This window comes from Dipodomys spectabilis, unplaced genomic scaffold, assembly GCF_019054845.1.
Source record: "Dipodomys spectabilis isolate Male_0828 unplaced genomic scaffold, ASM1905484v1 ptg000030l, whole genome shotgun sequence".
In the NCBI taxonomy this organism is placed as follows: domain Eukaryota; kingdom Metazoa; phylum Chordata; class Mammalia; order Rodentia; family Heteromyidae; genus Dipodomys; species Dipodomys spectabilis.
In genome coordinates, this window is record NW_024870707.1 from 6,130,001 (window position 1) to 6,146,541 (window position 16,541).

The 16,541-nt window shown below is 38.5% G+C and overlaps 1 protein-coding gene and 1 long non-coding RNA gene across 2 annotated transcripts in view; one reads left to right on the forward strand and one right to left on the reverse strand.

Moving 5' to 3' along the window:
- The window catches only part of LOC122104907, a 16,927-nt gene extending 7,768 nt beyond the window's left edge, over positions 1–9,159 (forward strand). Inside the window, exons 2-3 of the long non-coding RNA XR_006146992.1 lie at positions 2,357–2,371; positions 9,150–9,159. This is a non-coding gene — a long non-coding RNA (uncharacterized LOC122104907). The remainder of the gene's footprint in view (positions 1–2,356; positions 2,372–9,149) is intronic.
- The window catches only part of LOC122104904 (glycine N-acyltransferase-like protein Keg1), a 13,563-nt gene extending 1,722 nt beyond the window's left edge, over positions 1–11,841 (reverse strand). Inside the window, 6 exon segments of the mRNA XM_042675905.1 lie at positions 4,580–4,700; positions 4,703–4,738; positions 6,647–6,773; positions 8,059–8,166; positions 10,140–10,229; positions 11,599–11,841. Coding sequence (XP_042531839.1) covers positions 4,580–4,700; positions 4,703–4,738; positions 6,647–6,773; positions 8,059–8,166; positions 10,140–10,217 — 470 coding nt within the window. The 5' untranslated portion in view covers positions 10,218–10,229; positions 11,599–11,841.
- Positions 11,842–16,541: the final 4,700 nt, after the last annotated feature.

Consider the following 16,541-nt stretch of genomic DNA (forward strand, 5'->3'; position numbering starts at 1 on the left):
AGCATCCCGATGCAGAAAGCTTTCACAGCGCTGCCATTCAGTCCAGACCAACGCCAGGGACACACCTCCCACGGGAGACCAGCGCTGGTGCTGACCGAGAGCCTGGACCCCTCCTCTCAGTTGAGAAGGAACACCATACTTGAAGAAGGGAAAGACGCCAGAACCCTTCCTCATCTACCCCCACCCCTGCTTCCAGAAGAAGGCCCCTGGGACCAACACTGGTTGGCAGTAGCACTCTGTATCCTCCTAGCTGTGGAAAACCCTGATCTGCTAAGAGACAGCAGGGACAATGTCCACGCACCTGATAGAGCTCTACCCGGAGGTCTCAGCCCAGATCCCCCCTCTACCCCACCCCAACCAGGGGCCAGGCGCTCACCAATCCACTGAACATGAGTCAGCCCAGGACCAAGAGTGCAACAGTCCGAGGCCACAGCCCCTCACCTCGGGGGAAGTAGATGCTAGTCCTGACCAAGAAGGTTCCAATCCGGGATTCCAGTAAGGACAATCTCCCACGCCATCTTGTGGGAGCCCATTGCCTCCGAGGCCCACACACTTGGGTGGGGTCGGCCTCCCCTTAAAGCATGGTGGGACTCTGTGCCCCCATCCCAGGGCTCAAATGAGACCCAGGCGCTGGAACACTGCTCCTGGCCCCTCTGGAAATAGATGCTAGTCCAGGACTCATGCCAGAATGAGATCCTCCTTATTACTAGTAGAATTGGCCTACCGCAGTCACAGAACAAGGCCAAGACTGCTGTGTGCCACATTATCTAAATCTAGACCAGAACTCCAGAAAGCCCGCTCACCACAGAGCCCTAACAACTGACCCAGACCCATTACACTGTCTGCACCACCCAGAGTTAAGATTGCCAGATGCAAAGTCCAACAGAGATCTATCCAGTGAGCCACACTTCACCACCACACTTCACCAAAACCTGAATGGCCTTGACAAGCCCTGAGCTCAAATGCATAAATCACAACTGAAGATTATAAGATTCATGAACAATCAAGACAACAAACCAAATCCAAAAGCCGACAACAATCCAGGGAAGGATCTAAAGGAGAATGAAGAAGAGATGGAGGACGAAAGAACCATCAAAGAAATGGTAACAAAACTGTCTGTCAAAATAAAAGGGGATAGCCAAAAACAAATAGAAGAATGCAAGGAGGAAATGAGAAAGAATACATAGGTTTCCCCAAAAGATATGGAGAGAAAAACACATTTCATTAAAAGATGAAATTAAGGTCATGAGAACTGACCTCAAAAAAGAACTTGGAAGCTAAAAGTTCAATTTCTCTATTTCAAATCACAGTGGAAAGCCTAAACAATAGAATAAATGAAATTGGAAATAGAGTATCAGGAGTTGAGGCTAAAAACAGGAATAGAACAAAAAAGCAAAGTCATGGAATAAACAATGAGAACATAGCAAAGGGAAATCCAAGTACTTACAGACTCAATCAAAAGATCAAATTTATGCATACTTGGGATGGATGAGGGGGAAGAATTCAATACTAAAGACATTGCAAACCTATTCAATAAACTAATAACAAAAAACTTCCCCAATCGCAACAGGTAAAATCTACAAACTTCCAGTTCCACTCACTATTACACTAAATGTTACTAGTTTAGAACTAAATTAGTTCTAAATGTAAATGACAGAAGAGTTGTAATTTGTTCAAATGTTTTGTTGAAGAATTGTTCTGTGAATTCATCAGCCACATATATATTAGACACACACTGTACGTTAGGCATGATTTTTAACTCTTCAGAGAATCTATTGGGAATAAAAGAGAGAGGATTCCTTGAAATATTATTGGGTGAGGATGCAACCACTCGAAAAGAAAATCAAAATAAACTAAGTTCACATCACCAAAAGTGTGAAGAATGACTTGGGACTGACCTTAGGTGTGGTAGTTAATCATCGAGTCTGATAATGCAACATTGGACAGAAAGAAATCGAGTATGTCAAAATTGTGTAGGGTAGCAGGTGAGATATTTCAGGCAAAGGTGATCCGAGAGTCATAGGAAGATAGGAAGAATGTCAAGTAACATAAGTAACATTGCAGAAGAGGTAATATACAGGTGCAAGGAAAAGAGAGAAAGAGGGGATAGAAGAGAGGAAGGAGGAGTATACATAATCAAGTGAGAGTGTATGGATGCATGCAGGGAAAATGTCATGGGGAAACCATTTACTACATGCAAGTAATATACACCAATTAAAGTGTTGCACGAAAGCATTGTTGTGGACCAAGATTTGTACATCACACAAGCATACCATACTGAACGTCAACATGGAAGTCCTAATACTAAAGTTCCAGTTCATTAAACTGAAAATGAATTGTCCTCTGACCTTTGGAGGAGGCAGAGGAGTAAGTATTTTCTAGCTTTCTGAAACAGCTCAGTTCCAATGACATCATAAAGAAACTGCCTCTACTTTCATCTTTACAAAAAGCAATGTGAATAAACTGGTGTTAGTAAATCAGTTCCTTTCTGTTAACTGCTCTATATTTCTCTTCCTACCTTATCAGAAAAGTAACTATGATGTCTCGGGCAAGCAGAAAAGGTCAAAAGCTATGTTCATATGACCAGATAAATGATGTTAAGCGAAATGAACCCTAAGATAAGGACACAAGTGGTTTTTTTTCTTTCTTGCTATTGTTCCTAATGTATTTATAATGTACCATGTAATTTTTTTGTTTCTTTGTATGTTCCTCCCCCACAGTATAACCCCTGTTTTCACTGTATTTGGTGTCGGTGCCCTGCATCTTGTATATACACTTCTCTAGCATGGGGAAGGGAAGGGAAAAAACAAAATGCTTAAATAGAGATACAGGTTGACCCATTGTAACAATGAGAGGTACAAGACACTATGTTGAAAAAGGAACTTCACAATTTAGGCAGGGAGGGGGGAGTGTAGTTGTGGAGGTGGGAGGGAAAGAAGGGTAGGGAAAAAACGAAGAGGTAACAATACTTGATAGGAAATGTACTCATTACCTTGCTCATGTAACTGTAACCACTCTGTACAGTATTTTTACAATAAAAAACGTATTTTTTTTAAAAAGAAATGACAAATCTGCTTTTTTTGTTTTTGCTTTCATTAGTCATTCTGTATCTATAAGACCAACTTCAATGTTTACTCTATCATAAATTTATTCTGCTTTATAGAATAAGTAGTTGTCTAATTCTAGAATCATGAATAAAAATCAATTAAAACTGAGCACTAGATTACATGCCTGTAATCCTTAGAGGATGATATCTGGTTTGTAACCAGCCTTGGCAGAAAAGTCTATGAGACTCTAGCTCTAAAATAACCAGCAAATAGGCAGGCTAAAGGCATAGTTCAAGTGATAGCGTTCCAGCCAATCAAGCCGAGGAAGTATGAGCCCTTTAGTTCAAACACTGATAGCTCACACACACACAAAGCCTGTCAACAAAACTGACCATTTTGTTTTTAACTAGAAAACCAGGATTGTGGATAAGAATGTGCAAGAGAAGAAGTAAGTTCTAAAGGTAGGTGGAGTCTGGTTTGACAAGAAATGTACTCATTATCTTACTTATGTAACTGTAACCCCTTTGTACATCAGTTTTACAATAAAGTTTTAAAATAGAGAATAAAGAATAAAAAGAGAAGTTCAGAAGCATTTCAAGGTGAGATGGAATGAACTACATTTTTTAAGCAGGAGAAGAATATAATTTAAGTTAAAAGTTAAAGTTTGCTCAGACTGCTTTGTGGAAAATAGATCATAGGGAGGTTAAGAGAGACGGCAGGTTAAATGATAGCCCCTCAACAAGACACACGTGTGCAAATGTTCTTGTTTAGAAAAAAGGGTCTGCATAAAACTGGGAAAAGTAAAGGAAGGAGTGACATTGTCCAAAAGAGAAACACACAGATTGCCTGAATTGTGAAATGGTACCCTGTATGTATGACACCTTACTAATGACATTAAAATATATGTGTGTGAATATATATATATATATATATATATATATATATATATATATGGGTCAGTTGTGGTGCTTGAACTCAGGGCCTGGAGCTGTCCGTGAGGTTTTTTGGTGCTCGAGGCTAGCTCTCTACCACTTGAACCACAGCTCCACATCTAGTTTTTGAGTGGTTAGTTGGAGATAAGAGTCTTAAGGGGATTTTCTGCCTGGACTGGTTTCAGACTTTGATCCTTAGCTCTCAGCTTCCTGAGTAGCTAGGACGATAGACATGAACCACTAGCACCCAGTTTAAAATTGTATTTTAAAAGAAGGGTCTGCATATGCAATAATCCTTAAGGAGCTCAATGTAAAATTGTTTTGGTTATCTTGTGAATCTTAAGAGCCAGGTATTTAGAGGGGATACAAGTGAATGATGCCGCAAAGGAGGCACCAGAAGTGGGAAGAGGGAAGAAAGATTCCTCTCTCTAGGCTTCAGAGGCAAAATGGTTCTTCTGCTCTCTTGATTCCAGATTTCTAGATTCCAAAACTAATTAAATGATTGAAAACAACATTATAATTGTATCAGCTCTTTCCTAATACAGGAGGCAACATCATTATTGAGAAGTGTGATTAGGACAGATTGGATATTATATGTACATTGACTTTGGTTTGGAATGCTTGAGTGAGACGTTTTCCCCAACCAACAGCCAAGGAGCCAATTTCATTACTGTGTCAAATCTCATGTACAGAATGCATTGTGTATGCTTGACTTTGCCACAAGATTCTCTATCACCTTATCCAGACTGGACTGGGAACCTAGATGAAGAAAATGAGGAAATAAATGAGATACCCTTGCTCATTTTAACACTTTTGGAAAGCTCCCCAATGGAGATAGAAGTGCATGCACACAATTATCTAAACTTGTATTTAGTCATGATAACTACTACATTACTACATTTTGGAAAAATTTGGATAATAACATCTTTCCTGTATATATCAAATTACACTTATGACTGTCAGTGGAAATAAAGTTTAGACATAGTAACTTATTAGACATTAAAATTCATTAGACTCTGTATGCAGCTGCTGGCCATTACAGCCATATCTTCAGCTCCAGAAGCACTCTATTCCAGTTGTGAATATTTCAACTAGCTGATGTTGGAATTTTTAGCTATCAGAAGCCTCTGTGAACTCTGGATAGTGCTACTAACCCTGAACCTATTCTCACTGGAGGGGAGGGAAGGACTTTCTCTGGTGATCCACTAGAAGGTCAGTGATTGTTGGAAAGAACATTCTATTTGCATGGTCTTCTGTGATTGATGCAGACAACTTGGGTTAGCATGTTGCACTGTGATATTGCATTATCAGGCCCAGAAGGTTGCTCCTCCTGAATGGAATTTTGTGCCTACTTTTGATCTTTATCAGTAGTAGAGTAGGCTGAGCGGGCAATAGGAGGAGAAGATAGTGAAAAGTGAAGCAACTCCAACCTGGTGGAATTTAGCCACAACTATGACAAGTAGCAGTTGAGAAAGCAGCTGAAGAATTCCAGAGAGTGACTTGGGCAGAAACAAAAGGAAGCAGAGATGGCAGAGACAAGCAAAGATGGTGGAAGCAGAGAAAGCCAAAGACCGCAAAGAGCTGAGGCGAAAGAAAGCCAGAAGGCTGTAAAGAACCAGGGAAGAGAAACTTGGCCCTGGGTACTGGAAGAGCTCCAGGGAAGCCACGCCAAGAAAGAAATGATTCAAGAGATCTAACACTAGCCACTGTCAAGGTCTAAGTGTTTAGATATTCTGGGCCTGACACCTGTAGCACGTGCTGCTATATAGCTGGCAATGGAAGCAACTGAAGACTGCGTAGGAGCTCTAACACTCGTGAATGCCCTGCTGCTGCGGCTGTCCATACTGCTCTTCACTGCCGCTGGAAGCTGAGAATTTATCATAGCACCAAGTGCCAAGGTCATCATAATTGAAGGCTAGAGTGATAAACCTCCAAACTAAGTTCCTAGACGCATTAATCTCTGGTTTCTAAAGCCAGAACAGCAGGCCTCCTACCTCTCAGGGATTTGAACTGTGAGCTTAGGCTTACCAGTGAAGTTCCTAGGATCTTAGCATGCTCTGTTAATCTCCCCTGGTTCCTATCTGGTAAGCAAAAAGACTGTGACAATCTGATTGGTAATACTTTGAGATGCTTTGCAGACATGATGGATAAAATCAAGGTAGCAATTTCCATGATATGTCTCATTTAACCTATAAGGACTCAGTGTTAGAGGACTACCATAATCATTTTTATGATACTGACAGCCAGGAATATTATTTGTCCTAGATCGTACAGCTAGTAACAGGCCCAACAAGGTTGCCTTTTATGAGGTCTGACTCCAGAGGATACATTCCTGTTTGCTAAAAGGCTCCTTTGTAAATTTAACAGAGATGGGATGGATGAGCATTGCTTTCCTATGTACTTCAGTAGATTATTTACATGTCAGAGGATAAATCATGAGTCCTTGGCTTCTAAGAAATTGTATCCCAATTTGCTTTGTAAATCTTACACAGTGAAAACAGTTCACTACGGTGAAGGCAGTTGCCAAGACAACAAATGGACAGCAGCTGGCTGAGTAGAGCTGAGAACAAAACCATGTGGAGGTCTAAGGCTTAGCAGAAAAGGTGAGTGACTGACAAAGGACCCAGAAGATCCCTACCTGCCCCCCACGCATCCAAGTTCTCTTACTTTGAATCTGCAAATGTTGTTTCCAGTTAATGACTTCTGGTAGGCCAAGGAATTCCTGGCATTTCTTAAGATCCTGGGTGAAGATTAGGTATGTATTAGTGTAATGGTCCAAGTCATCTGACATTTCCTGTTTGGGTTAAGAAAGAGAAGCAACTAAAATGTTTGCTGATGCTAATAGCTATACTAGTCTTCAGTATCCCATTGTATTATTATATTTTAAGATATGAAAAATAATAGTATTTTCTGCTGGCTTTTTATTTAACCTTTTCATAAAAGTTATTTACATTGTAAAGTCAAACACTTCTTTATTCAGTTCAAAATGTAAAAATATCCCGAGAAAAACCTATCCCTAATTCAGCTGCTGCGTTTAAATGTCAGAAACAAACCCATTTAAAATCATTATTCTGTACTTCCAAAAAAAAAAAAAAAACCCATACAAGTAAAAAACATCAAATATCAACTGTAAAGCAAAAACCTCGGCCAAATCAATGTTCTCCTCTGGCCTCTGAGTGGTTTGTGATTAAAATCCATAGGGAAGAGGACTCGAGTATGCATTGCAGATAATGAAATCAAAGAAAAAGCTGAGGAAGTAGCCATTTCTTTACATAAAATTATAGAGCATGAACTATACTTGCGGTTAAATGAACTATAATTCTATCAAGAAAATGAACTTATTGATACATACACATACATATGCTCTTACTATAGCAAAATTTCAGGATCTTTAATTGGCATGGCCTTTACTGGTTGCTTCTAATTCTCATAAACTAAATATAAGAAATTACACTCCCTCCTCACCCCATCCCCCCAAAAAAGAAGTTTGATATTCAGCATCATCAAATCCTGGCTGAGGAGAACAATGTTAAAACAACAAAGCTGGGAGCTGGTGGCTCACGCCTGCAATCCTAGCTACTCAGGAGGCTGAGATCTGAGGATACAGGTTTAAAGCCAGCCCAGGCAGGAAAGTCCGTGAGACTCTTATCTCCAATAAACCACTAGAAAACCGGAAGTGGAGCAGTGGCCCAAGTGGTAGAATGCTAGCCTTGAGCTAAAAAGCTGAGGGACAGCATTCAGGCCCAGAATTCAAGCCTCATGACCGACAAAAAATTAAAAAATAAAATAAAATGAATGTGAAATGTTCCCCATATACTTTTAATCAAGTTTCTCTGTGCAGTACTGGCATGTCATGTTTATGCTTCTGCTCCTGCACATTTCAAACCACGCTGTAATTTATCTGTAGATTTCTCTGCATTCTTCTTCCCACCCTGAGAAAATGGAGGACAGGGTCTTGTTGGCATCATGATGCTTCATGTATGTTTCCCTGGGATCTACCATGATGCCAGGCACATAGCAGACACATAGCAGACTTGAACAGAGAGGAATATTTATTCATTCCACCTTTGGCAACTGACCTGATCCTGAGGACGAATAACCACTGTGCTAAAATCAGGCCACTTGTCCACCAGGGCCTTGAGCTTGAATGGATTTCCTTGTTTCATATGGAAGAGGGTACCATAAACCTGTAACATTTCAATAAAACGGGAGGGTCAGCACCCAGCAGAGATGGAAAAGCGCTTTGAATTTGACCATGGTTAGGGTCACATCTATGAAATGATGGTCCTAAACAATCCTTAATCCTAACATTTTGTCTTTGAAAAGTATTAACTCTCGGTTGAAATAATGGAGAAAAATGACATCTGGAGGCTGGTAGGGTAGTAGATGCCTGTAACCCCAACACTCAGGAAACTGAGGCAGAAGGATCACCACACCAGCTTTGGCCCTGTCCTCAAAAGTCTTGTGTTTCCTGGGTTTTGTTTTTTTAGTGGAGTAAAAAAGTACAGCCTAAAAACCACTTGACATTGACATAGACTAGATAACCTACTTTCATAAAAACTTTCATAATTCAAAGGCTCATGGGTTAAAGCCTAGGGTGTCAGCTGGTGGCACTATTTGGAAGCAGCTCTGGAAACTTTTGGGGGTGAGTCTTCCCTGGAAGAAAGAGTTTACTGGGGGGAGGCCCTCATCCTTGGCCCCTCCCTGTATTCCTCTTGATGTGTCCTGACCATCAAAGCATGGAGTGTCCCGAGTGTCCCTGTCCCATGTTCCTGCTGCCCTGATATCGTGCATATGTGCCAGGTTACCATGGACTGATCCTGATGGAAGTATGAGCCAATGTAAGTCTCTTTCCGTAAGATGTTTCTGCCAGTTATTTGGTCCCAACAAGAAGAAAGTTTACAGAATGTTAACCACCTGTACACTTACTCTGTCCTCATTACAAGACTGGAAATTTATGGTCTCTTAAACACTAATTATTGCCTATCTCTTTAGTATTCTTTTTGTTGGACTGTTATACTTTGCATTCAATGTTACCTACATTTCTTAAAAAAAAAAAAAAGAAGCAGATCATTTAGAAACTAGGTTTTTTTTTCAGTCCTGGAATCAAACAAAAACAAAAACACCACATCTTGAAATATGCAAACTAAAAGAAATACTGTACTAAGAGGGATATCTTTTTAATCAGTCCTGGGGCTTGACCTCAGTGAGCGCTGTCCCGGGGATTTTTTGCTTAAGGCTAGCTTTCTACTATTTGATCCTCACTTCTGCTTTTTGAAGATAAGAGTCCCAGGGATTTTCCTGCCCCAACTGGCTTCAAATTTCAATCCTCAGATCTCAGCTTCCTGAGTAGCTAGAATTTTGGCAACCATTACAGTGCCCAGTGTAAGAGTGAATTTTATAGTATTAAGTACCCACATTGAAAAAAAAGAGAGAGAACTTGATAATTTAATAATGTATTTCAAGGTTTTAGGGGAAAAACAGTAGCCTAACTGAAAATGAATAGGAGTAGGAATATAAAAATGATCAGAGAAAACTGAATAAATAAAAATAGAGGCAATAAAAGAATAATACAAAGGATAAAGAGAACTAAAAGGTGGCCCTCTGAAAAAAAATGGAACAAGAAAAGTAAATAAGAAAGAAAAGATAAATGAAAAGATAGTAAAAAAATACAAAACTATTTTTGTAGTGAACTACTGAATAATATATAATCATTTTCAGGTCTGCCTTTTATATAACACACAATCTCTTATGAGCTTTTGGTGAAATACGAGTGGATTGCTTACATGTTTTGAGCAGTTCCATGGCACAGATACCTGGTACAACTGTTTAAAAATTAGCTTGTAATTAAATATCCATTTGAAGGGAAATCTGGGAGAAATCCAATGTCATTGTGAAACTTTCTTTGAAAGCAAAGAATGCCATGCACTGATGAGTCAGCAAGACTTTTCCATTTCTTAATACCAGGCAAATGTCATTGCTAAGGTATGTTTTCTTTGGGGAGACATGAACATACGGTGCTTCTGTTCAAATAAGTGATGTGGACAAAATGAGATGAAGCCTGAGTAAGTTCCCAACAAAGCATAGGTGCTCAGTAAAAGACATTTCCTTTCGCTCCGCTGGCATAGGAAGACACAGAGGCCTTTGTTTCCACCCTCACCTTGATGGATTCAGGGATGTGCTTTCTCAAGGAGTTCTCCAGCATCTGCAGCTTCTGGGAACTCTGCAAGTGGAACATCTTGGCAGGCACCTTAATGTGATGACAAAGGCGAAAGCGTGGGAAGGGACTCATCATAGTCTGTTTGGATTGACATAACCCAATACCAGGAATGGATGTAGGACAAGCAACAGGCACTTATTTATCGCAGTTCTGGAGACTGAGAAATCCAAGATCAACAGACCTTTAAGATGACTGCTGTGAAGTTTTTGGATATCAGACAGTTTATGGTTATCAGTTTTTGTGACAGGTCAGTTGATGGAGCTTCATTTGGTGGCATCATGCCTTTCTGGGTTTTTAGAGATCTTTATGGGTTTGCACTGGTGTCTGTGCATTGGAGGAGAAGGGGAAAAGTGATTTTGAGGCCAACCTTGTGAATGACTATAATATCTGCAAATCATATAAGGTGAGACCAACCATGAGTGAGCATGCACACACACATACACACAGGAGAAAAAAAGCTTTTTAAAGAAGAAAACACACATACATACACATAGCAAAAAATACAAGCTATAAGGAAACATGATGCCAGAATGATAAGAGTCTTTTGAAAGTGAAGAATCTGCACAAATAGGAGGCTGCTACATGGTCAATGGGCCAAGTGCATTGTGGATTTTGGATATTTTAGACCCAGTTCCTGGAAATGTATCCATGGAAAACAGTTCCATGAACATAAAATTTATAACAAAAACTTTATATCTGCTTCAAAAATGTGATTGTATAATTATGAAGTAACTCTCTCAACTATAAGGAATTTTTTTACCTAGTATGATACATATACATGTAAAAGAGCATTGAAATAACAGAAGAAAATTAAACAGTACATCGTTTGACTAGATAATAGAAATCATTGTTTCCACAAGTATGGAAAATGGAAGGACATAGAAACATCAGGTTAGAAGGAGAAAAAACTACCTACAATTTATGAAGTACCAGATTATAGCATTGTTGATAAAAATCACTTAAGCTTTTCCAGGCAATCTAATAGAACAACAAATCTAATGTATATTATTATTCCTATTTTTCTATATAATTTGTCTTGTTAGAATAAGATATTTCACTTTCCCAGGTAACAATTAGCCAGCCTTTCTTTGAGTATCTCCTCAAGGAGCAGAGAGAACGTTATTTGCATGTCATCTGCACTGAATAAATATTACCCAGGTCAGCATTCTTCTTTGCACATGTTATCACCTCTCAAGCACCGGACAACTTCCCAAATCTCCCTCTACTGCTTAGCTGTTTAGAATAGAAACCTGACTCAGTCCTTCCAAGATCTCTCCCAGGAGGCATACCGATGGTACAAGTATGTTTTCAGTTCAATAAACTCCCCTTCCCAGAGCCTAAGTCTCCATTGCAAAGCTCAGCACTTTCTGTCTAAAACCAACATGTTATTTTTTCCTACCTTGCTGAGTGAGAGAAAGGATAGAGTCACAAAACAGTGTTTCCACCTACAAGACAGGACTTGTCCTTTCCTGGAACTGTCCACAGCCGTTCCAAGGAGAAAATCACAAACCAGAAACTGCACGAAGACGTAATTGTCTCTTTAGTCAGATATATAGAACTAGGATTGTTCTAATGAGAGATATCTGTAAATTTTTTACAGATATTCCTAAGTGCAAGGTATTTATGTAGACCTTGCTCTTCTAAACTACAAAACAACAAAACAAAACAAAAAAATCTGCTGGCTAGTGTTGGATTCGTTGGCACCTGTACCTTCCCCAAGGGCATGTGGTTTAAGGAGCAGAGTATGCACATTTGGGAAGCTGCTTGCACACTCTTAGTCCTTCTTTCCAGACCATCAGTTTGTTCTGGCTTCTATCTGCAGAAGAACAGCAGACTGAGAACAGGAAAGGAGATGTTGTTGTGTAGGGAATACATCTTCCTTCCTTCCTTCCTTCCTTCCTTCCTTCCTTCCTTCCTTCCTTCCGTCCTTCCTAGTTACCTGTTGTAGGAGCAAGATGGAAACCAGAGGCACTGAGTAAAATTCATTTCTGTAAATCTATATATAATATGTAAATATATAATATATTACAAGAATTTCATATATAAACCTATATATTTTATAATGTAATTAATATATTATTATATATTAATAATATAATATATAATGTAATATAGTTTATAATGTAATATTAAAATATATATAACAACACAATTAACATTATATAATATAATGATAAATAATATTACATAAACTAATTAATATAATACAATAATTAATATGTTATCAATATTATGTAACATATTGTTATATAACATGTTATAAATTTATTATATACATTTATAAATTTATATAAAATTATAATATAATTATATTATGTATTATATATCATATAAATATAATACATTACATATAATTAATCTATATTATAATATGTGATATAATTTAAAATATCAATATAACACTGTTATATAACCTTGTATATTAATGATAATATATAATACTATATAATAAATATAATACTTCATACATATATATAGAGAGAGAGAAAGAGAGAGAGAGCAAAGTGATTACTACATAGAAGGTTTCCACCCCATTTCTACCATGCATTCTTTCCCTTATTTCCGTGCGCCTAGTTTAAATGGCCCAATGGCACGGGCTGACCAGGAGCTGGTCATCCACCTGCCTCAGTTGTCTGAGTACAGGCATACAGATGTGCACCACCATTCGAGGCTCACGCCACTCTCATACTAGCCCAGGACACTGCAGCTGAGAGTCGGCGACTGCGCCCTGCTTGATAGCATAGCATCCTCTATTTATAGGGGGAGACAGGGTTTCGTCTCAGAGGGCTGTCATGCACCCTCAGCCAAAGAATGCACTTTCTTCTCTGCAGTGGATGAGTTAATGGAAAAGTATTTTCTGTCTCCATTCTTGATATTTTTTTTAATACCAAGAAGGAATTGTGCCTGTCAGGACTTTGAATATTTCAATTCTTTTTTGGGGTTTTACATATTATTTAGTAATCTCATGATGGGTAGAAGAATAAGAACCCAATTGTGATCACATAGAGTGGCCAAACACAATGTTCTGGAAAGTTTTTTTTTTCCTTCTAGATTTAGCTTTGTCTCTACAACTGTTGTAAGCCAAGTACAATATGTTTCTGTAAATAAAGCTTTTTTTTAAATAATCACATCATCTATTTATATATTGTCTATACTGACTTTTCACACGGCTGGTTTGACCCACCAGCCTAAAACATTTACGCCTTTGATCTTCCCCCCAAAAAATCACTTTCTAACTATGCAATTAGTGAGCAGGGAGAAACTGGGAGACAGTGAAGGAAAGGGTGACATTGTCCAAAAAGAAATGTCCTCATTACCTGACTTAGGATATGGTCATCCTTCTATAAAACACCTTAATAATAACAATAAAATTATATTAAAAAAATAAAAAACAAAATTAAGAAGAGTGAGGGAAGGGAGAATAGAAGGGATTGGTGAGAACGTTGAAAGGGATGGCGTTGATAAAGATATATCGTATTTGTAAACTTTGTTAAATGGCAAGTCCTTTGGACAGCTACTTAAAGACAGTTTAAAAAAATCATTTTCTTAATTCTGCCCTAAAATTTACCTCCTGTAGCTCAAACCATCTTGTGGATTCATCTCAGACAAAGAACACAGAAACATCCCCTCCAGCACAGAAGGCAGAACTCCTATGGGAGGTGGGCACAGTTCCCGGTTTCAACAGAGCCTCTGTGACATAAAAAGCTGATCTGGGCAACAGATGGAAGTCATGGCAGTCCCTCTATCTGGGACCCCTCCCTCTCACTCCTTCACACACTAACCTACAAGAGTCTCAGTCATCACCTGGAGGAAAGCCCATGGGTCTGTCGGAGGCTAGGTTGACTTTTACTCCTCTTTAGATGGTGATGGTTTCAGAGACCTTTGGTGTGAAACCATGAACGTTTGGATGTGGTTGCCTTATCATAGATTCCCACAGGTGAAATAAGGGAGGGAAAATACCACACACAAGACCAATCCATTATTCTAAAACTGTGAAAGTCAAAAACTATAAATGTGTTGCATGTGACTATTCAGATTGAAGAGCTGTGTTTTATGTTATCCAATGGGTTAGACAAAGATAGATGGCCAACAGGAGTCCCTCAGAGAGAGCCGATACACCCAGACAGCCAGGCAGACTAGCCTTCAGCTGTCGATCCTTTCAAATGCTCTTAAAAGACACACAGCCTTCTGAAGAATCAGAGATGCTCCCCTGGAATTACCTAAATAGAATCCCCACAGTATTAACCTGGCCACTGAGGAACTTTACTCTTCTATATCATAAGAGGCAAGGGAGTCCTTAGGGTGAGGCTAAATTCCCTGATGCTACAAGTTTTCAGGTAAAACTTTCAGGAAAAAACTTTCATTTTTTCCATGAAAGATTTTACTGGGTCATGGGAATATTTATATATACAAGGACATTTTTTTTCTTTTGTTAAATATGTGTACTGTGTTTCAATTCAGTTTGCAAGTCCAATGTTATTTTATTATAAGTGACTGGGAAAAAATATTGTTAGGGTAAGTTTCAGATGACATATCTTTAGAAGCCCTCTTCTCTAGGCTACAGCTGTGGGATCTTCTATTGTTTTATGGACAATGACAAAAGACTTCTAGTGTTGGGCTTCTGAGATTTGATTGGTAGTACTACTGCAAAGAAAATACCTGTTATTCATTGGCAGAGTGCTAGAATGGCTGAACTTGAATGGGTTATGCGATCAGGTTAATGAATAAGATTTTATAACAAGCGAACTAAGATGTTATTGAAAAGATGTGACAAAAGTATTGTTCAGCCAACTCCATGAATTTCTATCAAACCTTCCTAAAGAGGTTCACTAACTAGAATTACCATGAAAAATAATAATAATCTTACTAGTCTCAACTGAACAGATAGCCATTCTAGTACTGAAGAGCTGATTTTTTTTAATACAGAATACACTCACAATTCAAAGTACCACCTGCATTTTAAAAGTCACCTTAAAATTTGTATTTCAGTTTTGAATTTCAGTAATATAAGTTTTTGGTACTTAGTATATATTGAGAATGGTATATTTTTGTAGCAAACCCATTTGGTGCATAATAACAGTTATTTCAGTACATGAGTTCATGTATCTATGGCTCTCTTGAAGGACTCTTGGGTTCTTCCTAATTTTATGTGATTGTGAATGAAGTTGGATTTTTTCTTCTTTTTTAAAAAAACTTTATTTTTTTATTGTAAAGATACTGCACCAGAGGGGTTACCGTTACATGAGTAAGGTAATGAGTACATTTCCTATTGAGCATTGTTACCCCTCCTTTGTTTTTCCCCTACCATCTTTTCCCTCCCCATCACCCCAACTCCTCCCTCCCACGGAAGTTGTAAAGTTCATTTTCAACATAATGTCTTATACATCTCATTGTTACAATGGGTCAACCTGTATCCTTATTTCAGCATTTTGTTATTTTCCTTCCCCTTCCCAAATTAGAATATATATATATATATATATATATTATATATGATGCAGGGCACCGGAATCAAATACAGTGAACACAGGGGTTATACCATGGGGGAAGAACATACAAAAGAAACAAAAAAAATCACATAGTACATTATAAGTACATTTTAAAACAACAGAAAGAAAGACAAAACCTCTTGTGTCCCTATCTTGGGGTTCATTTCACTTAACATCATCTTATATTGTCATATGTACATAGCTTTTGAACTTTTTTGCTTGTCCTAGACATATACTAGTTATTGCAAATAAGGGAAACCATAGTACCTATGTTTCTTTTGGGCCTAGCTTACTTCACTTAATATAATTTTTATAAGTGTTTCTATTTCCTAACAAATGGGACAATGTCATTCTTTCTGATAGAGACATGGAATTCCAGTGTGTGTGTGTGTGTGTGTGTGTGTGTGTGTGTGTGTGTGTATACCACATTTTCTTGATCCATTCATCTATGAAGGGCATCTGGGTTGGTTCCATATCTTAGCTATGGTGAATAATGCTGTGATAAACATAGTTGTGCTGGCAGCTTTAGGATGGCCTTGTTTGTGATTGGGTAAATCCCAGAAGTGGGATTGCTGGGTCATAGGGGAGCTCTATGTGGAGTCTTTTGAGGAACTTCCATACTGCTTTCTAAATGGCTGAACAAGTTTATACTCCCACCAACAATGCAGTAGGGTTCCTTTTTGGCCACATTCCCTCCAGCATCTGTTGTTATTAGATTTCTTGATTATAGCCATTCTAACTGGGGTGAGGTAGAATCTCAATGTTGTTTTGACTTGCATTTCTTTTGTGGCTAGAGAAGTTGAGCATTTCTTCATGTGTCTATTGGCCATGACGCTGTTTTTATCATAAATTCACA